This window comes from Homalodisca vitripennis, chromosome 4, assembly GCF_021130785.1.
Source record: "Homalodisca vitripennis isolate AUS2020 chromosome 4, UT_GWSS_2.1, whole genome shotgun sequence".
Taxonomy (NCBI): domain Eukaryota; kingdom Metazoa; phylum Arthropoda; class Insecta; order Hemiptera; family Cicadellidae; genus Homalodisca; species Homalodisca vitripennis.
In genome coordinates this window covers 37,282,263-37,309,609 of record NC_060210.1, presented here as the reverse complement: position 1 = coordinate 37,309,609, position 27,347 = coordinate 37,282,263, and the positions used below count along the sequence as shown (strand labels likewise).

The window sequence follows — 27,347 nt, the reverse complement described above, 5'->3', positions numbered from 1 at the left end:
AAAAGTCCGCATAAGTCCTATTTGATTCGTAACCCTAAATTTTGCCGTCGAAAAAGATACGGTGGTAAACGCTCTCTCTGTTTCTAACTGTTGCTCGTTCTTTGAATTACGGATGGAAAATATGATTTTGGAAATTTGTAAGATAGGTCTAAAAGGTAAGCTAGGTAGATTGTTTTTAATTAATTTTGTACTGACTTCTCAATGAATTACAGATTATTAAGACCTTAGAACTGAAATCAATACCATAATATAAAATTATGTATTTATATAAAAGTCAATCATATATCATTATAGTAATGTTTGTAGCGTCTAAAGTTACATCTAAGTTCATAGGGGATATCATGTCTTGCCACCTGTATATTAACCCTTAGACGTATTGATATCCTTGAAAGTAATGACATGATTTTTTCACATAAGCCGCGATATTGTCTAAAATAGTAATAAATATTTTTTTTTTCACGTAAGAATTAGTATTGAATTGGTAATTAGCGATGTTGTCTTTGCTTTAAAAGCATTTACCCGAACCCTACAACTTCTGCTTGATGGTCTCGAAATTTGCATAAAATATAATGTTTAAAACTAAAAGAAATTGCAGATATCAATTCAACATAGCCTATATGTACTAAAAAGTGAGCTGTGACAGTTTGAAATGTTTGACCAAAATAAATTGAAAAATCCTGAAGTTAGTTAACATAACAGTATTTATTTTTAAGTTGAGGTATAGACTGTACATGGTGTAAATCCTACAATACACTTTAAAACGTTGTACACATTGAGCTATGTTTATGTCAAACGTTTTACGGAATTCCATGTAGACGTATTCCATTGGATCTGAAGAGTCACTAACTACCTTAAAAGCTATTTCACAACTTAAGCCAAGACAAGTATATTAAACTATTTAGAACATGAACTATGTTGTAATTAATTGAAACTTTAAACCATCGTAACTTTTTAAAGAGTGAACCCTTTGAGGTCGGATTTACGGCATTGTAATTCTACTAATGAAAACCTTTAATGAGTGTCATTACTACTAGACTACTCGACCTATGATCTCATTTAAGATTTGCTTCTGACCCTTGTGGGCCATCCCCTTGACATGAATAAAGATACTTGCATTCGTTCAGAAATTATCAAGCCCCTGCTGGACGGTTTTACACTCTGTATATGAAAAACTGGCTTCTTTATCCTACAGAGTAGAATGACTAACACTAGAGCATTATTACAGGTTAATTAAGTTCAGGAAGGTAGCTAATATTTTCAAGGCATTTTGAAAATGACGTTCTTGAATGTAAATACTATTTAGTAGCAAACACTCATAGTCGTGAAAGTGGTAATCAGTTTAACTGGTTAGTTTCTAAACAGTTTCATGGTATCGAAGCTTTTATTTACATGTATAAAAAGCTTACAAAGAAATGTTTAGTTAATTGTATAAGGTCTATAAACTTTATAAGTAAATTACAAAAATGGACAAATAAATATGTTAATTGATATGAACCGTAAAGTTGACTGAAATAGTTTTTTTTTTTATTAATTGGAGATTATTTTTGCATGAATAATCCAATTCTTACGCTCCACGTTTATTTTCATAATATTACACATTTTCAGTACAACAGCAATTAAATTAGGAATTATTTTGAAGTAAACCACTATTTTAATCTTTTTAGAGCATTTTAAAACAGATAAAAGTATTATTCTGTCAGTTTAGCTATTTATATTAAATTAATTATTACATTAAATTATATAAAGTAGAGTCCAAGAGTTCGGTAGTATTGCTTACGAAAAAGCAACTGAGAACATTGATTCCAGAGGCAGATAATGAATGTCGATTCGATTCTTCTCAGCGAAAAGACTTCCACCAAAGTTTATTTATTAACAGAAAGGCACAGTTCGAAGTTCGCATTTTGCAATCCAATTTTCAGACCGTAACTAGTCCATAAGGAAAGGATTAGACGCTTTGTGACTAATGTGGAATTCTGAAATGTATTTATGTGTTTTCTCGCCTGGGGCAACCAGACAATTCAACTATGATGCGGGAAATAAAAATCCCATTTGGCCAAAACCGAATATAAACGCCAGCCACATATCAATTACCTTCGTGGTGTCTGTCAAAAATAATTGATCACAGAATTTTCAACACTCCTACAAGTATGATATATTATTACGTAACTTCATGGGTATTTTTAGTTCCTGGAATAAAAATGAAGTATATTGCAAGACCTTAAATGAAGGCGGGGATAATAAAAAAACTATGTATATCAAACTTGTAATGGTTTTACAGGTACACATATACATAGGTCATGGCTTTTAACTTCAACTCTGGTCTATATAATTTGTCCGTAAAAAAATCAATACATCTATAAAATGAAGTAATTACCCTTTGATATATCGAAACAAATGTTTTTTAATTGTGTCAGGACTCTTGCCTAATAATTTCGCATACTAAACTAAAATAATAAATCATAATTCAATATATATAGGTTAAAACAACTTATTAGCTAAGCAATAAATAAGAATAAAATGGTTATGCTTCACAAACTCGAATCTGTTTGAACTAAAACACATTGTTAAGGAAAACTACCTTTGACAACTATTTTACGTAATAGCGGAATTGTGGAGTGCGACATTGAAATGTGTGGATACTGCACTAATACAGTAGTACGTAATGTGTGTGTTTTCTAAGCATTGCGTATATCAGGGACTGGCCACGGCCACGGCCGGGTAGTACTACATCACACTTATGGTGATGGAGGGGCCACTCTATACTGTGTACAATACATTCATTGGAATGGGTTTGGCAATCCGCCAATCTTACAGATTGAGGCCAGCAACAAACCCGAATCTTCAAATGTTCTTATCCGAACGATGTTGGCGGTTTGAATGAAGTTTACTTATTTACATATAACATTTTAGATTCTAGAGTTATCTAATCGTACATGAACCAAATATTTTGTATGTTATACTTGCAGATTATATATACATATATATGTATACAAACAGTTGCCCGTGGCTCTCCATGCAATTTTATGTTGAAATACCGAGACGAAATGGGTCTATTGTTTGTAAATGACTAAAATATTACAATCTCCTGAGGCAGTTTACAACCTTCTGTTTTATTACATATATTACAGCCTCCTGTTTAAAGAACAGTTTTTTCAGACTGAAGTCGGAGAGTTAAAAAGCTTTTGAAAGCAACTGTTACTATATTACAGGATATTAAATTGAATACCTCCTGCGATTTCAGTCAAACTAGGATGAAGCTAGTGTGTATTATATATATAAAACATTATAAACCCCTAGTTAAGATCATAGAAATTTTCCAGATGTTCGTGTATAGTAGGTATTCTTGATAAAAATATTTTTTAGACTTTATACTAGGAAAGAATGTCTCTTTTAGGTAATTTCAGTGTCCATTACTATCTCTTTTTTGTCTCTGTAAAAACGTCATATCAAAATGTCAAGAAAGCCGCACAGTTTTAGAAGTATTAATTACCAATGCCTTAGAAGAAACTTTAGGTTTTTCACTGGTGTATTCTGGAGTAAAAGTTATGTAGTATCTTTCTACTTGCGTTTTTGTCTCACACTAAGCACTGCATTTATAAGATTTCATATAATATAAATGTATTACAATGGGTGTATGCGCACTCTTCCACTAAATTTCAGTTAACTTTTGTGTCAGATAAATTTGGTTTGTTTCATTTCATAAATTCCTTTCTGGGACTCTAAGCTAAATTTCTAAATAAGCAAGCAACACATTTACCGATTCATTTGTATTTTTAGCCCATTTTACCATTTAAAGTCTGATATTTATAACTATACAAAAACTACTGCTCCTCCTTAAGGCTTTATTTTGAATTCATGACTATATAAATTTTGGATTTCATCGATTAACTTGAACTTGTTTTGACGTTTAAAGGCACAAGTCGATTTTAGTGTTGAGTTAACTTTCTTTATTCCTGTTACAAAATTTTGACCACTCTTATGTGTTTTGTATAAGGCAAAAATACATTCTTTTTTATCCAAGCTATTTACATAAAATTGTTCAATATAATTTAAAGAGGGATTTTATTATTAAATAGCCATTAGAGAGGTAAGATTAACACTATAATGAACAAAATGACTAAAAATGCCCTACAAAGTACTAGGTAAATTTACTACGTTACAGTAATTATTTTAGAACTAGAATTGAAACGTCCATTGTTAGGAGATTTAAATCTTAAATCAAATTTTGATTAGTTCTTTTTTAGGTTTTACTTCGTAAATAATGTATACATATAAGTCTCAAAATCCTAATTTAGTAAACACCTTTTTCAATACCTATATGTCTAAATTACTTTGTGTCCAATGTATATCCAGTGCCATACTTGAGTTTGTTTTGTGCCTTGATCAAGAAAATATATACCATACAAAACCAAATTAGATGAAATTGCGCATGATTTTGATTCTTCTAATTTAATTCCTAAGATTTTTTTAGAAAATATGTAACTTATGTAACAATGAAAAGTTACTTCGGTCAAAAAGAATTATAGGGCCATTTACATTCACCTCCCGTCTAATTAATTTACAATGGCCCAGTTCGGTTTGCCTTTTTCCCTGTCCAATAAAATAAATAAACATGAAGCTATCAAGATCAACTTTGGCCTAAAAGCATCAGCTACTAGACTGCCGGTCAAAGACATTTCAAGTATAATAGATGGTTTTGCCTTTTTCATATAAATGAGGGAAATATACACACAAAAGTACACTGAAAAAATACTGCGGTCAAAAAGTATCTATTCCGACTGTTTAAATTCACTTACTATCAAATTTCTTTTAACTTTAGCAGTTAAGTTTTCGTTGTTGCGCCGACGAAGAATATATTTATATATTTAGGTCTCGGTATCCAAAGTACATAAAAAAGGCATCTATATTTCAGATCCACGATGTTTCTGATGCCATGATTGATAATTAACGTTTACCCAGATCAATAAATTATAAGCAAACGCTACTTGTAAAACACCTTGTTGAAACGTAATCTATTTACTTCATTTTTGTAGCATGATACTGGTATAAGAGGAAAAGTATGGCATCCCTGCTTTCGATCAACTATAGTAATACTGACATACAAAATGTCAAGGGGGGCATCCAGTTTTTATTACCTACGTGGAAACATTCACAGATTTGTTAGTTAAGGTAGGTTTTGGAAAAGATTTGATGTATTATTTCAAATGCATTAGATGTTTCACTCATCTCTGGCTTTTGTATATAATTTCAAAAAAAATCTGCATTACAATAGTGATTAAGGATTGTGTAATTCTGAAGAAATAAAAAAAATAAAAAAAGAGTATTCTTGAAGTGTGGTAAATATGATAATAAGATTTAGGAATTTTTACGTATCCCAAACCTTTTTTACTCTCTCTCTCTCTCTCTCTCTCTCTCTCTCTCTCTCTCTCTCTCTCTCCTCTCTCTCTCTCTCTCTCTCTCTCTCTCTCTCTCTCTCTCTCTCTCTCGATCTGTAAGTTATGTGTCTGGCTTAAGATTATAAGGTATGATATAGCATTTACAGCCCTGAAGGCTGGGTTTTTGATAGAATATAACGTACTGTTTTGTACGGGTCTATTTAGTATGGCTTCGTATATTTTTAGAATACGGAGCTTCTGTTTCGTCTTTGATTAATATCTTGGTGGCTTACATAAATCATAATACGGATTGTCTGAGATAACCATCCATTTACATCAGGATGTGTTATATGATGACAAGTACAGCTCCAGTTGATGTCTTTGACCAAATAATCCTTGTCAATGTCTCATGTGTAACATATCGTTAAGTAAAGGTCATTAATTTAGGCACCTGTGTCAATTCTGACACTTATTATTATTTACTATTTATAATTTTTATTATTTTAAATTAAATTAAATTCATTCTTTTTTCAAATTTAGTTAAATTCATTACTTTAATTTTTCTGTTTGGAATATAAAACTACTTTAAATTAAGGTTAGCTGGACGTTATTTTACTCATCGGATAAAGATAATAACTTTTAATTAGTGTTCGTTAGAAATTTTTTAGATAAATCATACAAGGGATAGCAAAAGTTGAGCGGCAAGAAGGGGAACACGAAACAAACACAGTTTAGTTTAGGTTTGTTAACCCTAGCTTTGAGATCGTGACGCGGATAGTTAGTAGGCACCGGTGTTTTATACCTCAGGTGGTAAGTTTCTCGGTTTAACAATAGATTCTTTCTAGTGAAATATAATAAGTATAGTAAAGCAATAAAACCTAACAAACAGTAACTTAGAAGATATATGTTGTAGAGTTTTATACATTTACAGAGTTATTTAGAACTTTCCTAAACACTCCATATCATCTAGTATGTCTCTTTTTGGATCGCTTTACTGAAAAAACTTCTGTTTAAGTGTAAAGATGAAGTACAAACTATAAAGTTTGGACAATTATAGCCCTTACTACAAAAATAGCTATAAAGGACTAAACTATTTTAATTTTTCATTCGAAAATTAAAGATATGATTGTAGTCGTGGGTTTTCAGAACTTAGATATTAATATTTTGTTACCATACTCTCGATATTTATATCATTCCAAAGGCCATACCATTCAGAATATTAAATCAAACTCTCAATCATATGGTGGAATATCATGATAGAAGCAGTCGTAGGTTGTTATAGACTTTAACAATTTTTTGTAATGTTATATATAAAAACACTGTTAAGAAGGTAATTAATTCATATAAAATGTAACTGTATATTCCATTACACATTGCAGAAATGGTATTTCAATATCTGACTAGGAAGTATAGTTTTATTGAAATAGACACCATCAAGTATTATCTTCAGTGATTAATGGGATCTTGTGATTATTACCTGCACCAACTTTAGAAATTAACCTTAGTTGACAAAAGAATCTAAGCATATTTTATAGATCCTTATTCTTCTGTTTAATTTTACAAAGTGTATAAATATCTAATATTTAAAAGCAGCTTAGCCGGCAGCCAATACAGTTAATGTTTGAATTTAAAGCGAAATAGCATACAGATTTATAGACTAACATTATTGTTTTAAATTGAAATTATAATTTTTAGTGTTCTAGTGGACACTATATCAGTAACGTGATTTATCCGTGTATGAATCAATGAGAGGCAAGATTTTAAAAGGACTGTTTCATTGTTCTGTTTTGCAATTATAATTCTGGAATGTTTGTACATTGTTATCAAATCAAATATTGTTGTAGCTGTGTAAATTGCTGCCTTTGTTTCCTCAAGCTCATGTACAATGCTGATCATTTTAATGCATGCAAAAACATATTTTTTTATATTGATAATCACACAGAATGGATTTCACATTGCCAATATTTAATGAAGTAATCATGAGAACAAGAACTACTGTAATAATTTTTTTAAAGTATGATAAGACTGTGGAATTAAATAGTACTTATAACAAAACAGTATATAGCCTGGACGTGTAATAATGTTAAGATTGAAAATTATATGCATTGATTAGAAAAATTACATTGTTAATGACCATTTAATAAAAAATTCGTTATAAAGTAATCTTTCATTTATAATAATAAACAACAGTATAAATATGAATACATGTTTGATTATATTAACATGCTACCATTAAGAGAAATTTCCCATAAGTCTTTTACAAATTAATCATCTATTCAACGCATCTTTAGTTTGGTATTTAGAGATGATGGTTACAATAAAACATACTTTCGTTTTCAATAAGCCGGAAAGGATATTATACTTCATTATTTTAAATAATTAACTTAAATGAAACACATTTAAAATGGAGGAAGGGAATATTATTAATACACGGATTATGGGCAGCATCAATCAATAATGTACAATACCTAATTTGCAGAAACAGCTAGTAGGTGTAATGTATTAACGGTCCGTGATTTACACCGAACTAGTTTGATCAGAACATACAACAAATGTACAAAACCTTGATGAGGATCTTGTTTTCTGTAACGTAATAATTTTATTGTAACAAGAGCGTAGCCTTACCGGTCGATGGGCATTATTCATATCAGTTAATCGTCATTTTCACCATAACACTAGAAAATTAAATCTTTTACCTATAAATTTCACAGTATTATTTAGTAGAACTACTTACACAAAACTTGTTCATGGTATTCAATTGATTTGTAAATTATTTCTTATTTAATTTAGAGTAGAAATTAAATAAGATAGATGTATAGTCTTTGTTATCACTTAATATTGTTATATTGTTGAATTTACACATCGTATTATTTTGATATTATTGAGAGTACACGTTTGTTATGCAATAAAAAGTGCAGTTTTTATTCTGTCAAGTATTATTAGTTTACTTAACGCGTTTTACCTAAGTTAAACGTTTAACATGGCCCCTTTGAGGCAACAGATTAATATTGTCTTCGGTGAATTAATATTTCATTTTACTTTCTGACTAGCCGTAGTTTAACGCGTATTTTTCAAAATTGAAGTCTTTTTTAAGACTGTACTAAAAGTACTTATGTTCATATATAATTGAGTATTTTGGTACATATTATTTCATGGATATTTCATAATACATAATATTTAACGTGACTCTTATACCTTGTTTTGTACGTGAAGGAACATTTATGGTTTGAATTAATTTTATTTATAACGCCACAGCTGAGTAGGCCTTGTTGTCCCGATCGGAAAGACAAATAGATAAGTCTGGCAAACCCACTTTAGTCAAAAACGTTTACTTTTAGCTCTTGTAATGTAATTCCTGTCACTTATTTCCTAGACCTTAGTATAGCGCTGTTGCCTTGTTGTCCTTATTATACAGGTTCATTGAAAAATGATGCCTAGATTTTAAATAACTGTCATAAAAAAAACTATTGAAGGTCATTTAAAGGATGTAGTCTTAAAATGTGCGGAAAGAAATAATTTTTTCATACCTTAGTATGTTTCAATGTGAGCACCGTTCGTTGCCCTGCAGATATCAAGTCTGTAGTCAACTTCCTGCCACGTGCGTCCAATCATATTCAGTTAAGATTGTGGAAAGAATTCGCTTCCGAAGATGGTCCAAATCCCGAATCTTTTCTGCGTAAACTATATTTTTTATGTATCCTCAGAAAAAGAAATCCAAAGGGGTAAGATCAGGACTTCTAGGAGGCCATGAAATGGGGGCTGCTCTACCAATCTAACCGTTTGGGAAGCGTGCGTTTAGTGCAGCGCGTACCTCGCGATGGTAGTGAGGTGGAGCCCCATCTTGCATAAAAATGATTCGCTGTCCAGTCTGTTGTTCGATATCGTCTAATTGGGGAAACACAAACAAGCATGTCCAGGTAAACTAGGCATGTAATGGTTTTTTCTACAAAAAAGAAAGGTCCAATAACTTTGTCATCAAATAACGCGCACCACACATTGAGTTTGGTAGAATCACGCACATACTCGTGGATTTCGTTTGGCTGTTGCGACCCCCATACACGGCAATTGTGACGATTTACACATCCATTTATGTGAAACGTAGCTTCATCACTAAACAACACTCTCTGTAGAAAATTTGGATTATCATCAATTTCATTTAACATAAAAATTGCAAATTCAGTTCGTTTAGGGCGGTCGGTAGGTTTTATTTGCTGTTTTATCTGAATTTTATACGCATGAAGTCTTAGCCGTTTGTGCAGTACATTTTGTATTGTTGTTTTTGGAATGTTTAGTTGAAGATTTCGTCGAGCAATGGATTTTTTAGGGCTCCTAACACAAGATTGCCGGATACGCTCAACATTCTCTTCTGATGTTCTTGGTCGGCCTGGTCTAGATTTTTTGCCGACGGTCCCTGTTTCCCTAAACTGGTTAAACCATCGAACAATAGCTTTGTTATCAGGTGCTGTTTGACCCGGATATGTTCTCCGAAAGAGCCGCTGTACACTGACAATTGACTTTGACTCCGCGTACCAAATCACGCACTGTGCCTTTTGTTGCACGGTCAACATCGTACTGAGCGGCGGCGCGTCTGTGGCCGGCTGACCTTGACGATTGCGCAGCTTGTCTGCGCATCACAAAGACAGGGAAACACGATCAGACGAACTAAAAACAAAACTTGCGTTCAATAGTTTTCGTCCAGTGAAAGAATTACTCATTTCACATGAAAGGTTTTGATGTTATAATTTTATTAAATCTAGGCATTATTTTTCGATGACACTGTATATATAGGTACGACTGAGAAGGCTACTTTTGATTAAAAGGTGTCTACTTTCGAACGTATAAAATCAATTACTATGTCACAGTTGGGTTTGTCTTATTGTACCAATAAAAACATATACATATGCACCTCCCTAAAATACATTTTGGTCAGGCTCATTTCATATACTTTATATTTAGGTATTTGTAGTGCAGTTTTCAAATTTAACTTTGCGATGTTGTTCTAATGAAAACATATACATACATACGTGGGACAGAGAAGCCTATTACGTCTTATTTTAGGTTTAACAAGAAATCCAACTACTTATTACCTACTGCCGGTATAAGGGAGAAATTCTTATGAAGTTCATGAACTTTTCCATTATAATAGTTTACGCTGTAAAGTCTTGATTTACGGGCTTTAGTCTTGTAAAACATAGACCGTTGGGGGATGTTAGTGTTCATTTCTCTGTTCTTCCTCACACCACTGTTATAAAATACCATATCAAAATGTCAAGGAAGTCCACCAGTTTGTGGACACAACAAACACAACAAACAAATTTACAGCTTTGTTCATTGATTGGTCATGTAACAGTTTTTAAATATTAGTAAGCATTAGCCGTTTTAATTCGTCAACGGAGAAAATAGCAATCAATAACTTTGCATTTTATATATTCAATAAACTATTAATTAAGTAATATACGGTAATATGTTTAAATTGACATATTTCTTATTTTTATGTAAACACTAATAAGACTGAAGAATATAATGTTTTATTGGTATATTCATTCACCTCGTTTTAATCAAAATGTATGGAATAAACAGGCATTAAATAATACTTGAAAAGCAGTATCTACTTTTTTACAAGTGGAACAATATTTAAACAGTACATTTAAACTAAAAAAAAACTGTCAAGATCAAAAGCCTGAATCAAGTTAGAATGTAAATAATTCTTATGTTAACTCAAAAGCTACAATACGAGTGCAGTATTACTAAATATCCTTTTTGAACCGAAGCCCAAGAAATATACGTAGAATTGTCAGGAGGGTTCACTTTTCAATGCCCATAACAGAGCCAAAAATGTTAAAACAGTCGCTTTTGAACTTTTATGAGGTACTCACATGTTACATACTTACAAAGAAACACAGGATAAAATTTTTTTCAAAACTGACAACAATGTTTACATGATTAAGGAGGAAGAGGTGGGTGAAATATTAAATCAGAGATTGATCGTAAACACGAAAAAACTTAAAAGATAGGATATTCCACTGCACAATTATTATGTGAATGGAAATATTTGTTTGAGATTGGCAATAATATTATTAGATATACTTACAAAGAAACCCAGGATAACATTTTTTCCAAAACTCACAACAATGTTTACATGATTAAGGAGGAAGAGGTGGGTTAAAATATTAAATCAGAGATTGATTGTAAACACGAAAAAACTTAAAAGATAGGATATTCCACTGCACGTTTATTATGTGAATGGAAATATCTGTTTGGGATTGGCAACAATATTATTAGATATACAACCCAGGGGAAATGAATACTAAATCATGGGGTACAAAGGAGTTAAAGAGTTAGTTGGCTCTTTCCCCTCAATCATCTAATATGGGAAGATTCTGAAAATTAACTGTGAAGTCTGCAAAGTCCCACTTGAAACGTCTTCTCGAAAATCACAGATTGACATTTGAATAGCCTAGTCACTTATAAATAGAGGCAATCTTAAATCTTGACCACTAAACACAGTACTAAATGACCAGCCAGAAGTAAATCAGCTCATTCCTGCTCATTTTATTATCAGTGATAGTTTGGATTGCATTCAAGATGCAGATTAAAATCGATCTATGAACTATAATAAGACGTGGTAAGTTATACTAAGCTAGGAGAGAGCATTATATAAAAGATAGAAGAAAAATATTTAGACACTAAACAATTACAATAGAATTATTTATTTCAAAATAATAAATAGAAATAGGCTATGTCATTTGGGTAAAAGAAGATAAAACACCCCTAAAGAAGTATGAAATGGGACTAATGGTAAATACCTTCATTGGATTTATCAATTTTATCACAGTAGTGTAAATAGAAATTAAAAAAACTATTCAAAAACATTTGTTAGTGAGCTCTTCAATCATCTCTCATAATCATATTTTTGGTAGAGTGTGTACAAGCAGTAATTATGTGTTTGATAAAACATATTTTTTTGTTATTGCCTAATACTATATTCTTAAATGTAAACAATGTATGCTTGTGTTATTATTACATGTGTTTTCCTTTTAAGAGCTTTGTTTCAGCAATACCAATTGAAGTTTTTCATTGTTCCAAATATTTATTTGTTATATATATAATTTTTTATGTATTTTACAAAAGTTATGTTTTGTAAATAACTACTAAATATCATAAGTCATGAATAATTTAGTAGCCTAAATGCTTATACTTGATCCTGTAATGTGTGTGTAACGAAAAAAGTTTAGATTCTTCTGTGGACATATCCTGGTTGAATCTATAAGGGTCGATTTGAATCCTAGAATCAGGGATATTTTATCAATATATTATAACCACATTTTAGTAATGTATAGATATAATACGGTCCTTTTAATAAGGACCTCTCGTCCTCCAACATCGCTGCGACGGGTAAGGACTGCGCAACCACTGAAGGATGAGGTCTGCAGGCTGATCTTGTCACCTTCTGAAATGAAAAGCCTAATATGACTCGGTGTCAGAGCACATTTCGGCGATGAGATCAGCCAGTAGGTTTCATCCTGACCACGTGATCTCCACATCTGTGACATCGCTAATTGGAGCATGCCTTTGACCAGCGACCTAGCTACAGGTCTACAGTTGTTAAAGTGTTTGGTAATTGTTTTCGTTTAACCAATTAGTTATAATTAAGTTATAAAAAAACAGCAAACCTTATTCTTGACAAAGCATGCTCATTGACTAAATATTAAATTATCAAAATAACCCTAGTTGATAATATTTGTTTGTTTAATTTTAATGTTTAGTTTAGCCCCATTTCATCTTTTAGTTAGTGTAGCGTCTGAGATTTGACACTGCCACAGCCTTGACTCTTAGAATCTGGAGCACACGTCCATCTGAACAGTTCCACTAAGACGAGACATTAGAGTACCTTTCCAGTACTAATCAATACTTGTGTTGTTAAGAGGATGTTTTTAAACAACTTCGTTACCTAGGTTGGCTGCCAATACTCTATCTCAGTACCATGGTGATGCTAGAAACATTAAATTCCAAGAAATCCTACTGTTAGATTTCAGTCACTGCACTACGGAGCAAAACCCAAGGTTCACATCTAATCAACTCTTCTTTTGGTATCCGTGGTGTGTTGCATTTAGATTTGTAAGGTCAAGTAGCATGAAATGAATTTAAACAGAAGCTTGGAAATAAGAAATTGCAACGTAATTTGTATTATATTGTAATCATTACTATTCAGTCTAAGAAATATTTAATCATAATATTTAAATATTCCTTCTAGGCCGTCAGCCTTAGAGTAAAATATCATCTTTGAAACATTTACGGAAATACTATTTTATACGTAATAATAAAATATGGAAACAGAAACATCATTTAATTTACCACTTACTGCGAGTTAGATTTCAATTGATATCAGTTCTCAAGTGACACACAAAGGTCAACTTATATAATAAAACACAAATAGTCTAATGTTAATTCAATTAATACCTACTATCTGTTTTAAAATTGCTCCTGAAAGAGTGATAGCAATGAATTATGTAAAACAAATGTTCGACCGCAACCCAAAAGTACCCAACCATTTGTAAGTAATATATGCCTTAATCGAGGTTATAAGCATATCACCCATTAGTTTTACCTAATTATTTTCAACTATAGATGATTAAATCTTATTATTTTATCTGTAAAGTAATAATTATAGGAAATATAACACTATTACTTCAAAAAATGTGTAGTATATGTGTTTTTATTTGTTTGCAGTGATATGGGATGTAAAGTAACTAAATATCACGTATATATAAACTTTGCTATCTAGGTATAATTTTATCTTCGTGGGTTAAGTATTTCAGTACGATAGTTTAAAAAGGTATTCTTGACTCATAACTTTAACCTAGCAAAATTCATTTTTAATATCTCACTATCAATATGGTGAAGATGGGATAATATAATTTTCTGTGGTACCTCCATCCCAACAGTAACTTTCGTATCATATTGGCAAAACCATCAACCTTGGTAATAACCTGAAGTTTTGACAAGACTGTTTACATTCTTAGTTCAATGCTGTTAATTAAAAACCTCCATTCTGAAGATGGTGTTATGGAACTAGACCGCAGAGTTGATTTTATGGAGCAACGCAAACATGCGTCATAGTAAGGCTGAAAACCACATATTTTGACTACACATTTTTACAATATACATATTTTTACATAATTTCTAGTGGTGATTCTTTCATTATTAATTAAAGAGGTGAAAATACACTAGCAAACTACCATGGCAAAATCGATGAAGTATTGAAAATAGAAAGAAAATAACTAACTAACTAATCTTGCCACTCCCAAATGATATTCAGACTATAACTATGTTTTTTTCAGAAATATCAAATCTTAACAAACATGATATATTTCCAGGATACTTATCACTCCAGACACGAATCAGGTACCCTCAAACAGTATTATACATTTAAACGCTGTTTGTAATGTTATCGTAGAAAGTAAAAAACATCCTCTTGTTATTCCCACAGAAAATGAAAATTTTAATATTTTTGTGTATAAATGTGATGTTAAATTGATTAAATTAACTGTTTATAGCTTACGTGTTGGTTAGAAATTAAGTTTCATGTAACATTATGAATGATTTAACTATTTACCTTTTCAATGCAAGATTATTAATTATGACAGGTATTGAAGGTGGATGTATTTATGTAAAATATTTATATATTTATAATGTATATATTCTGTAATAATTGTAATTGTATAAATGAAAATAACTGAATTTATTTTCAGTAAAAAATAAATTACAGAAAATTCAATATACGCTGTATGTATACATAATATTTACATTTATTTCTAACATTTATTATATATTAACAATTTTTTAAGTGAATTGTATAATTTGCACATGAAAGGTTATTATATTGACGGTATTGTAAAATAGTATAAATAAATAGATAGGCAATGTGGACAGATTTATTATGATTTTTATTAAATGTAGGATAGTCTTATTTTATTATTAAACCTTTCGTAAGGCCTTCGTACGGTACTTAATATTTAATATCTTCTTCCTATGAAAGTGGATATGCAAATAAAATGTATCGTACGTAGTACCAGAGTCACAATTAGTGTAAAATATCTGTTTTCATTAGTATAATAATCCGGTTACTAATAGAAAACACGCAGTAAGTGGGTGAATTTTTATTCGCAATCTCCCTGAGTAGGCTTGTATTATCAGAATAAACATGATTCTGCCAAGTTAGAAAGTCTTTCGGGCGTCTGTATCTTAAAACAAGCATCTTCCGGACATTTATGCATCGATAAAGGGAGCAGCAAAGGTGGATCTAGAATCCAAGATCAATTTTCTCAAATCTCCTTGTTGCGAAAAACTAACTATTCCCTGTAAAATATACTAAGCATCTTAGATTTTGGTTAGTTGTGCTTCGAATAGAAAACTCTATTAAATGTACGATTGCTTAAAATCACAGAACAATATTGTATTTGTCCCTGGTGTAAAACATGAGTGAAAGAAAGGGAAGCCTCACCACGGGAAGCAGTAGAAATGGCGGGCTCTGGAAATACTGCCGTGACCTGTAACAAATACGACTGTCAATAGCACTTGTGGTGTAGTCAATAACCCGGCAAATCAACTTTATGTTTACACTTGTTGCATGATTTGCATTATGGAAATGATATTCGAGTTCGCATTTCCTTCTTCTTTACTTTCTCTAATAATCATAAATGTTTACAGTTTAATATGTATTAGTAACTATGAAAAAGATGTTGTTGCGTTGTGAAAACATTTACAACATGATGATAGGCAGAATCGTTGACTATTCATTAAATACGTAACCCAATATACTCAGTTCCTTTTCAACCTAGTTTTCCTTAAAAAAATGTACAGGTTATTACATAAAATAATGCACTATTGTTTCTTTGATACTAAATAAAACTAAATTTTTCATATTTAGTTAATATTCATAAAATGAATCGTAATAAAATTCAATTGTTTTTGGTTATAAATAGGTTTAATCGATTTTATAACAGGCAAGAGATTTTAAAGAGCCAAACTAAAACACAAGTAGAAAAATAAAATAAAATTGAAAGCAAAACTTTTACTGTTGGTGATTACAATATCATTAAGTATTTGCTAATTTTTTAATTTATCCTGCACCGTAAATATTTTTGAAGTGACTAATTCTTTTGGTAGGTTATGGGTGTGTTTTGCGCGAGGGAAAAATATCGTTTCGCGTCACGGAACGTGACAATCTTATGATCTGTAGCCACTAAGGATGGGAATATCGCAGCCATTTTGATGTTAGGGCGTTTCTCCATTCAGTTCAGTTGCTATCGAAGCGTACCAGTGAGATTTTACTCTCATTCCTTGTTGAAGTGACTAATTGTTTTGGCAGGCTATGGATGTATGTTTTTCACGAGGAAAAACTTCATCTGATCTGAACTAACTAAAGTTGGCGTTAATAAGAAATCTTTTATGGAAGATTAAAATTGAAATATAAACTGCACAACATAAAACAGTATATATGGTAAAATAAAATAACGAAAGGCTTCTCTAATATACTAGTATTTTACAATAATTTGTTTTCTAACTGTTCGATTACTTTATCTATATTAATATTCACATATTGTAGTCCAAAATATCGCGTTATCTATATCTACCCCTGTTTCTGCAGACTTTTCATGGTTATGGCATTTACCAGGTTAGGTTATATAAGCTTCAATTTAAAAGCTGTAAAAATTTACATAATCAATTAATACTCTGTTATACGTACTTGTGTGAACTTTAACAGACTAAAAAACTTCGAACGCTGAACAATCGTTAAAAAGAGACTTAAATACATGATAAAATACTGGTTTGAATAAACTATCGAACTACTTTATTCATTTATTAATGAACCCAACTTAAAATTTATTAATTTACTGCATAATTTAATAGCAGTAATTAAAACTCATGAGGTTCTAAATTAAATTTCAGCTCTGTTAAAATTAATTCCTATTCCAGTTCACTACTAGATTCGTCCTGATGAGGTTTAATAAAAGATAGAACATGAATTGGTTAGATCTTTTCTAACTATCAGAGCCGTAGTGTAATTTCATCCTAGACGAAAATGAGTCTTTCTGTTCATTATACTTATGACCTTTACTCAATTATAATGTGTCTTACCTTACATTCAATTTAAAAATAAATGACTTAAAAACAGATTTTAATGAAACATTTGCAGTAAAAACGTCAAAACCACTGACTTTTTGAAAGAACAATTTAATTCGGAAAACTAAAACGATAAAACACAAGTACAACGAGATATGGAAAAACAATAGATGCTGTGTTTACAAGATATTTAGCAAGATATTATTTCAGAACTTTTACTTCAGTTATTACAACCCCATAGTTTCATTTTAAAACATAATAACAATAAAAATTAAGTAACTATTTCAGAAACACGACATTGTAGTGAAAAAGATACTGAGTAAATTGTAGAAACTAATACAAACAATAATAATTTAAATGTATAAACATCTATCACTTCAATATTTAGAAGTTATTGATCATTGTATATATGAAATTAAAAAAAATTACAAAACTATATATAGAATTAGTAGAGAATATGAAACTTTCCATTTACAATAATTGAGTGCCTCATATTATTGTACAACTAAAACATTAACATTTAATAATTATATAACTTTCATTAGTAGAAAAATAACTAAGTTTATAAGTAAACCTAAATGAATTAATTAGCAAAATAATTAATCGTAGTAGTGACTTCTGCCGATCAGTCTCTTCGACTGCATTTCCATTTTATTACCATGAGTAAACATTATGCATTTATTTTCATAAATACTTTTAATGAGATGAAAAGATTTTATTTTATTAATGAACATAAAGGTGTTTCTATAGAAGTAAATTTAATTAAAATAAAAAATAATTGCCTTTATTTATATTAAAATAATATATCCTCAAATTTTACGAAGAAAGAAAAGGCGATAACAATTTATTTGTTTATTACATATGTAATAGTAACATTTGATCATCTGTAAATCGCAGCCAGAGTACGTTTTAACACAAACTCTAACTATAATGGACAAATAAAATATAATATTTGACTAATTTTTCAAGCTACTATCGGTGGGCTGCAATTATTTTGCTATGAATTATTCAAATCTTAATACTTGCATTACTAAGGTAGTCCTAAATTTTTTATATTATATATTTAGATTTTAAAATATTATTATTTCATATTTCTTAGGTTACCTGCTACATGCATATCCAATAAGAAGTTTCTATTACCAAGCTAAAAGATCTTCGTAAAGAAATGTTATCTTATAATTAGTTTTTATTTATCCTAACAATCTCTCTGGAGTAAGTTCATTAGTTCGTTTGGTCGGTGATTTCGATCCAATATGGCTGGCGTTAAAATAAAAAAATCAAACTCCGTGTTTTATGGAGATATAAACTAAATATAACTATTTTACTAAATATAACTAATCTCAGCGACCTATGACGATCGGAAACACTTCCTGTTTTCATAAAGTGTTGAACAGTTCTCCCTACAGTTGTTCTAGAAATTGGCTGCCTCTCGTGAAAGTAGTCATTAAATAAATGGCATGCTTCCTCGTGTGATCGTCTATACGTTCACGTTCGTCAAGCGACATAGTGTAGTTGAAGAACTACAAGCAATACGACAAACTCTTTTGTACTAAAGCGCACTGATAAAATGGATGGACAGCACTACTAAAACAAGAAAACTAGAATAGCCTACTATGAATAGACTGGCTAATAGGAAAGTCCTAACTGCGACCCAAAGATAAGAGATTTCTAATTGTTACTGTTATCAGGTTTTCCCCGTTATCAATATATTAGGACCAAATTTGTAACCCTTGAGGATAACTAATGTCATAATTCACTTCTGTACAACTGACAAGCATAATGTAGTAGTTAGCTGCAGTATTCGTTTGGTTGCAGTTTTCCTTTACTGGGGTTATGGCTACTAATAAAATGTAACCAAGTAAAATCTTTGAACAGCCGCCATTTTTTACTGGATCAATCTTTTTGAGTGCGGTTTGCGGCATTAAACTCTGCTAGATAAGCCCTTTAAAATGATGTCCATTTTGACCTATGCTGCTATTTAAGATTTCCTTCTGACTCCTTGCGGGACGTCCCCATGATATTACAGAAAACTGATAGTTCCTTCAAAAAGTAGATTTTTAGGTGTAGTATTGATGTACCAAATCTTGTTTATTTATATGTTATCGTTCAGAAAATATTATACCCGTGCAGGACTTTATGTACACCCTGTATATCAAATCCTTTTGTATCTGAATGGATTTTTTTTAGATATCGATAGTAAATTTATACAAGTCATCACCAAGAACCCACGAACGTAATAGTGGACCTAGTTCTAACTTGCAACAAATATTTATGCATATAGATGCACAAACCCATATAGATAGCTCAGGTCATTGGCCAGCTAGATACAATGACTTTGCTCCAGTATGACAACTCTTTTTTTATGGAGCTAAATATAAAAAATTAAAAAGGTGTTGTATATTGCATGAAAGATTTCTTATTAGAATTTTAAATGTTTTTTATGTCAACAATAAACTTTGAACAAGTAGCCTACGTATAAATTAATCAAAAACAAATTATTTTATTTCGAGTGCTAAAAAATCTTCATAATATAAATAATACAGTAATGTTCCAATACCACGGACTATTATTACAATTCTTTTGTTTTTCATTTATAACCAATGTAACAAATTATATAGATAAGTATTAAGGCAAGGTTTAAGTTTTTATCGAAAGTTATCTATAAAGCCAAGATATTAAATTAAGGAGGTTTTAAATAAATATTCCACTGAAATTAACAGGTCACTGTCCTATATTGTTAAGGGTTTACTTCACCAATATATATTTAGAGTAAACGGTGAATGTCAGTAGATTACCGACCATAAATCTCCCGCCATGACCGAATACAGCACAAGTTTAATTGTTTATCGGGATCAGTACATGTGAAAACTAATCACGCTGTGTACACAGCTACAGTAACTAATTATTAGGCGATAAATAACCATCTAGACTAGTTGTGGGGTTACCCTGGGGTGAAATTGGGTTCTGTAACAACGCTGGACCGCGGCCAAACGGTCAAATAGCTGCCGCTGCTGTGCAGACCACTGACGCCAATCGTTGTTTTGCATCAAATACACTTCAGTACGAACTCTTTATTAGGTTTTAATTACATAAAATCCCAAGCGTTTTTGTCTACTACAAAATGCATATTCCAAAAATTATTAAATATGAGTATAAAAATAACCCCTTTTGCACGTATTAATCGACTTTTATGCATGTTATAAGGAATAAGTTAATATAACATTTTAAAGAATTGTGATTATTTACCTAAGCATTAAACGTGTTTTATAAATCAAATTTTTTTATTGAATAAAACAATCATACGCCCATAATGTTAACATTGGAACTTTACATTTTTTGGCCAAATAACACTGGGCAGAGCTTTGTCGTTTACCGTATATAAGTCCACAAAAGGCATATCTTGTATGTAATCGCTTCCAACTGATACCAAGTACGTTTAAAAATATTATTTAGATAGATTAAACTACGGATTAAAGTGCTTATAATAATAGCTATCTTAAACAAACATTTCCCATACTTATATTACCACTCCTCTTTCATGAAAAAATTAAGCAAAAATGGAACAACTAAGAATAATTTTAACTAAAATTCTGCGTTGAGCTTACCGATTAAAATATTATATTACCACGATAAGACAATATTTCATATCATATTATTCTATACAAAACATACTTGAGACTACAATTTTATAAATCAATTAAAATAATCATTAAAGCTACATGTGGAATCAAAGACCTAAGGGCTACAAGTCCCTCTTTGGTATTTCCATTACCTTTTGCCAAGTTGGCTGATTGAAAAATGTTTCTGAAAATATTTCCGGTCTTACCAAAATCCACATTAGGCAGGATAAAATGTTATTATTAATAAATGTTCTTTATTTTTATAAAAGACCAGCGGGATAACTGTTATGTACGGTAGATTACAATTTAAAGGATGGTTGTAAATTTTCGGACAGTAAAAATTTCAACAAATAAGCAACTTAATTGAATTATCTTACTTATAAATTAGCAGAAAAAGAGTTTTTCTGTTTGTAATTTAGGACAGAAAGGAGTATAAGGATTAAACAAAATTAAGTGATCAGGTTTAAGTGTGTCATACCACCTATCATTTATCAGAATTTGCTGCAAACTGCATTGAATTTTGGCACAGAAAGAAGGTTCGTGGTATCCTATAGAATTATATTCTACCACGACTTACTCGCGTATTAAGGATGTTAATAATTATTAAGTCCTGATACTCTTGGATATATTCCAAACGGATTAAGATATCAATGTGCAATCTTTACCATACTTATGAAAATTTTCTTAAAAGATACAGAAATGTACATTCCCTTTTCAAATGGCGTAGACGTGGGTAACTTTACATTTTAAAATTGAAACTATATCTTGTGAGATTTTATTTTCAGGTATAATCAATATAAATAAAATGACACCAAGAAGACATGTATACGACGTTCCTGACAAAGGGGATGGGAAATTCATGCAAAAACATCATCACTATAGAGACAATTCCCATTTCTTACGCATATAAACTCAATTCATGCATAACATCTTTCATTAAGACTTTCAAAATTATTAAGTAATAAACTAATAAATAGAATTTGGAAACGAGATCATAAAGTATTTGTGTCATCCTATGAGATAATGGTTTGGACACATAAAGGCTAAAGTACCTTGTGTTTGAAGTTTGTTTTCCATGATGTAAGGATTGTGGAGGAAACATGATTTACCGGACCTTTGCCTTCCTTTAGTGATACAATACAAGCGTTTTCACTGCGTATCGATACCTGATCTCTTCTTTAGGTAGATGACTAAACCGTACCATTTACCATCGATGAAACAGAACCAGCAGGTGTATAAGGGTATTACTATATACTTGGAAGGCCTTCACTTCATTCTTTTTTCCTTCATTTAAATTTGAGAAGTTTCTGGCTTAAGTGGTCCACAAATATTTGAATCGAGTTTATTTATAGCAGATGTTATTTTATTTATAACTACATGGAATTATCAGAATCTTATAGATATACTGTTATGAAAGTGAGAGGTTATGGCAATCGTTTGAGATCATACATTGAGATTGTAGACCTATGACGAGTTTCTAGAACAGATCAATCTTATTAACAAACTCCGCTGTGGTGAAGATAGTACAACGCATCAATGGGACACATGATGTAGAAAACAGGCCAACGTCAGGTAGGACCTCCACAATTGATGAAGATTAAAGATTGTTTGTAATGGAAGTTTTTTCGTACAAAATCCACATTTATCTATGAGAGCAGCTTCAAAGACTAAACAAAGTGTTAGTTGTACCTTTCATAATTGACTGAAATTTAAACACTGAAAATATTTAGAGATGCTTTGTAATCAGACCGACAAAATTTGGTTACAACAAAATAGTGCATATCCACATTATGACAGAAGTGTGCAACAATATTTCGACAAAATTCTTGTAAGAATGTTGATAGACTGATGGGAAGTTGTAGAAAGGTCAGCAAGATCTGACTTCAATCTTCTGGACAATTTTTCTGGAACCACATGAAACATTTTGTCTACTAAACGAAACCAATTTTTAGGCATGGCTAGCCCACTGCAAAACTGCTGAATATTAACAATTTAAGCACTTATTACATTGAGAAGGGAAGAGATGTTCAGCTTATCCCTTTACATAGTGGCTAATTTATGAGTGCATAGTTTTATTGAAATGGGGCTTAGGTACTTTTTCTAGGTGCCATTACAATGAGAGAGTTACTTTTCCAGACTTTGTTGTTGAGATGACGTAGAGATGTTTTCATGTCACTGTGTTTTTATTGAATATAACTTTGAATAAGCGATGATTTTGTTTAATTCTCCAAAGGATTCAAAATAATATTGGAATAAGTATAGAGAAGGTTGTATATTGATATCTGAACCAGACTTAACCACAAGACTTAATTAAGACCCTGTGTAATTAAGGGCAGTGATACATTAGCAATTATTTGTCAATAGTGAGGCAAAGCGTCCCGTGTTTTAAAACCAAATAATAAGTTTCAGGCTTATGCATCGATTTCTCGAAGGAGTTATTGATAAAATAATTATAATTATGTTGTTAAATTTGACGATCCTCCAATACAAAATACGGTTCCCATTGCGGATCGTATTGTTTTTGCGCGCGGGCACAAATTAATTTACGGTCAGCGGCCGCACGAACAGAAATGTTGCGTCATATCGTATCGCTCGCCATTGCATATTAGAAAATTCAGCTGTGAAGGTATTCGTTCAGATGGAACATGGGCCTGCTGGGGGTATCCGTGATGTAGGAACGATAACACGCGAGCAAGGTTCCGGGGTGGCAGGGATGATGTCTGAATCATAGTCTAAATAAAGCGGCTCGGGCGAAGCGATTACAACATCCGGGCCATTGTCTATATTAAACCCGCCAACATGTACGTACATCTGCGTCGTATAGTTCTGTGTCACTAACCTGAAAAGTATTATAATAACAAGTGAGGAAAACATCCAATCTGAAGCACTAAAAAGCAGAGAGTAAACACATATGAATGATTTTTCAGTTTCGAAATACAACTGCGATCTGTAGGATATTTATAAAAATTTTGAAAACTCTAAACCTAGACCATTGTTACACACTCTTAGTTGACAAGTGAAGACGATCGCCCGATCTATCAGACATTAATAGAACTATTTGGAGGGAAATATAAAAGCAGACCGCTTTTGCGATCTGAGCTCATAATTATGCCGATAGGCCCGGCCGCTGCGTGACGAGCCCAGCTCGTCAACGATCCGCAATGGGTTAAGGTTGAAAAAGTTCACTAGAAAAGCGAAGAACGAGCTGGACTATTCAAAGAGGTATTATGGGTTTTTTTAGGTTTGATTTTTAATTTTAAACTAAAGTAAATAAAGAAAACGCCTGAATATTCTCTCGAGGATTTATCTTTGATATAATCTAAGGCTATTAGAGATGATATGCAAGAAGAACTTTGGAAATCAAAATTTTTCATTCTGTAGGATATCCCAGTTATCGAAATTTAATATACACCCGGATTTTTAATAACTAGAGGTCTAAGAATAATCAATGTCACGATTAGGAAATTATTATCTATATCCTATGAGTTCTAAGACCTAATGCTAGTAGATAGGATGTTCTTGTTGGCTGAGGATCTCAGAAAACCAGTAGAACATTTTCAATGCACAGGAAGTTTTATAACTACACAACGATCCAAAGTCTAAAACCTTTAATATAGCTTTTAACCTCCCAGAGACAAATATATTGAGATTATGAGATCTCTTGGAAATTAGAAACTTAAATACGCATAATATTGTCCTAAGTATGAAAATTCTAATAAGAAATGGTTGTAGAACGCGGAAGTTCCTTTTGGTCAGCAAGAGAGTTTACTATTATGTTAGAACTGTAAAAGGCTAAAACCTACAGGATAAAACGTACCTATATACAAGAAATTTAGGCATATACGTCTCATGAGCATACTAGTGCCAATATAAAATATTTCATGTGTCTGCGTTCAATTTACGTTTCCCTCAGCCTCAAATATATTACCCAACATCTACAGAATATTTAAAAACTCACACTAAAAAAAACTTCACAAATAACAAACTTACATAACCGACACCAATCAGACACCAAATGCAAACAATGGTTTATTTCTTTTTGTTTACCTTAAAAATTCATGTTTTTAGAACTAATGAACAAACAGAAACCAAACTTCATTGTCACCTTATTGCGGGGATATTCATGATTGGACATGCATCGTTGTACTATAATCGTAATAGGTCAGTTTCTTTACTGTCTTTTCTCCTATTGGTTCATGGAACAATATCATAAGATTTGTCGTGGGAACTTCCAAATACACTGTCATTAAAAATGTATTTATAAAAATAAAAGTATACAACAATTACGAAATATATTGCGTTTAATTGTACACGATTATTTATTTTTCGTTTATATATTGGTCCTTTTTTGTAAATAAAATTACTCTTGGGACCTCAATTTTTGACATTACAGTTAACCTTAGTGTCACTGAAATTCTACGCCGAATTACATATTAATATAAGTTCTTCAAAAGATTTAGATTGTGAAAAGTATTTTGCACCACCAGAACTCATGGCATTCAAGACTATATCGACTTAATTTCAATCAAGATCAACTCTGTAAACTTGGTTTGCAATCTATAAGTTTTATACGACCACGTAAATGGTATTAAAACTTCCATTAAGTAGATTAAAGCCTCAAATTTTGCTTGGATTATTTAACAACGATTTAAGATTTCAAAATCATTTATTTAAATTTGCTTTAATACCTACTTAACTGCAGTTTTGTTACTTAGTCTGTTTAAAACATTAAGTAATATGTTCCCGTAATGTGAGAGACGATTTAACTTTCAGGTGCCATTTTCACTCAAGATCAGAAGGACAGCAGCACGGAGCTTGCATTCAAGTACGCGGTGTACAGACTCAACAAAGACAAAGAACTCCTGCCCAACACTACTTTAGTGTACGACATTCAGTACGTCCCGAGAGATGACAGTTTCAGAACTTCAAAGAAAGGTATATCAGTTATTGATACAATTAAAAAGTGGTAAACTTATATCACTTATATTATCTTATGTGAAACCAAAAGCCAATTTTCACAATATAATCAAACCCCTTTGGTTTATCTTGAAAATTATGCGATTTTCCTTGTCTATCTCAGCTATGCTAGTTTTGATGCATGTTAAAATTTGCAATGTGTAGAATGAATTGAAATGGAAAATAATGTTTGTTTCTTTATTTACAATTTATCTAGCTTTATACACTTAATCATTACCGTCAAACAGGTAAATAATACTTATGTTATTGTCAGACTATTATCCGATTACACTTGTACTTTCAATTGTATGTTTACATTTTTTTTATTGGAAGATAAATAGTATTGCATATTTTTTACAATTTCGATACCCTCCAATTTTGACCTCAACTAAAATTAGGTGACGATCGTTTCCTATCTTTAGGGGAAATCGCTCTATCTATTTAAAGAAAAACCATGCTGTGTGCATATACAATGCAAATTAATTAAAGGCTCCAGAACTATAACGATTTGAGACTAAGAAGTATGAAGTTGATAGTACAGTATAAGAGAAATAAATTAATAAAATGTATTTACAAATTTCATTATCCTAAATGTACGTCATGTTGATAGAAAGTTGATCGAAAATATATACATTATTATTAGTGTAAAAAATTATAAGAAAAAACGAATTGAATTTTTTGTAAACTTTTATTTACTGCACTCGCTCTATTTTGTATAATGGAAATGCGGAATGCGATACAGAAATGTAGATATACATTATTAAGTGTTCTAAAATTTAAATCCTGTTTCTAATAAACTAAACAATCTAAAGTTGTATATCTATAAAACCTTTGTTTTAAAATTTTGAAATAAGGAAAATTAATTATTATGGGCACGAGAAAGTAGTTAAACCTACCAAATATATAAATTAAAACATAATAGTTATATACATCTACATAAGTATATGCAATTAAGTATATATACAAAAGGTTGTTCACAAAAGGTAGTCACAAGCTTCTGTGGATCATAATAGTCATCATTTCCAACAAAAATCGCATGAGCAGAGAAATGTCTCGTTGAGCTGCTAGTCGCCATTTTGTATAAAAATCATATTATCTACAAAGCTAAAGGAATACAAATTTGGCATGTAAGTTTGAATAGATAAAAGGAAATTAAATAATGTGTATTTCGTTGATTAATAATAAAATTGTGCCGTTTGGAAATTTTTAAAGTAGTAATACAAAAAATTCTAGTATAGTTGTAAGAAGTGTATTTGCCGATCCATATTAG

The 27,347-nt window shown here is 31.3% G+C and overlaps 1 protein-coding gene across 1 annotated transcript in view; it reads left to right on the top strand.

The window, feature by feature from the left end:
* The window catches only part of LOC124359161 (glutamate receptor ionotropic, kainate 2-like), a 118,493-nt gene that overhangs the window by 62,445 nt on the left and 28,701 nt on the right, over positions 1-27,347 (top strand). Inside the window, 1 exon segment of the mRNA XM_046811665.1 lies at positions 25,895-26,056. Coding sequence (XP_046667621.1) covers positions 25,895-26,056 — 162 coding nt within the window.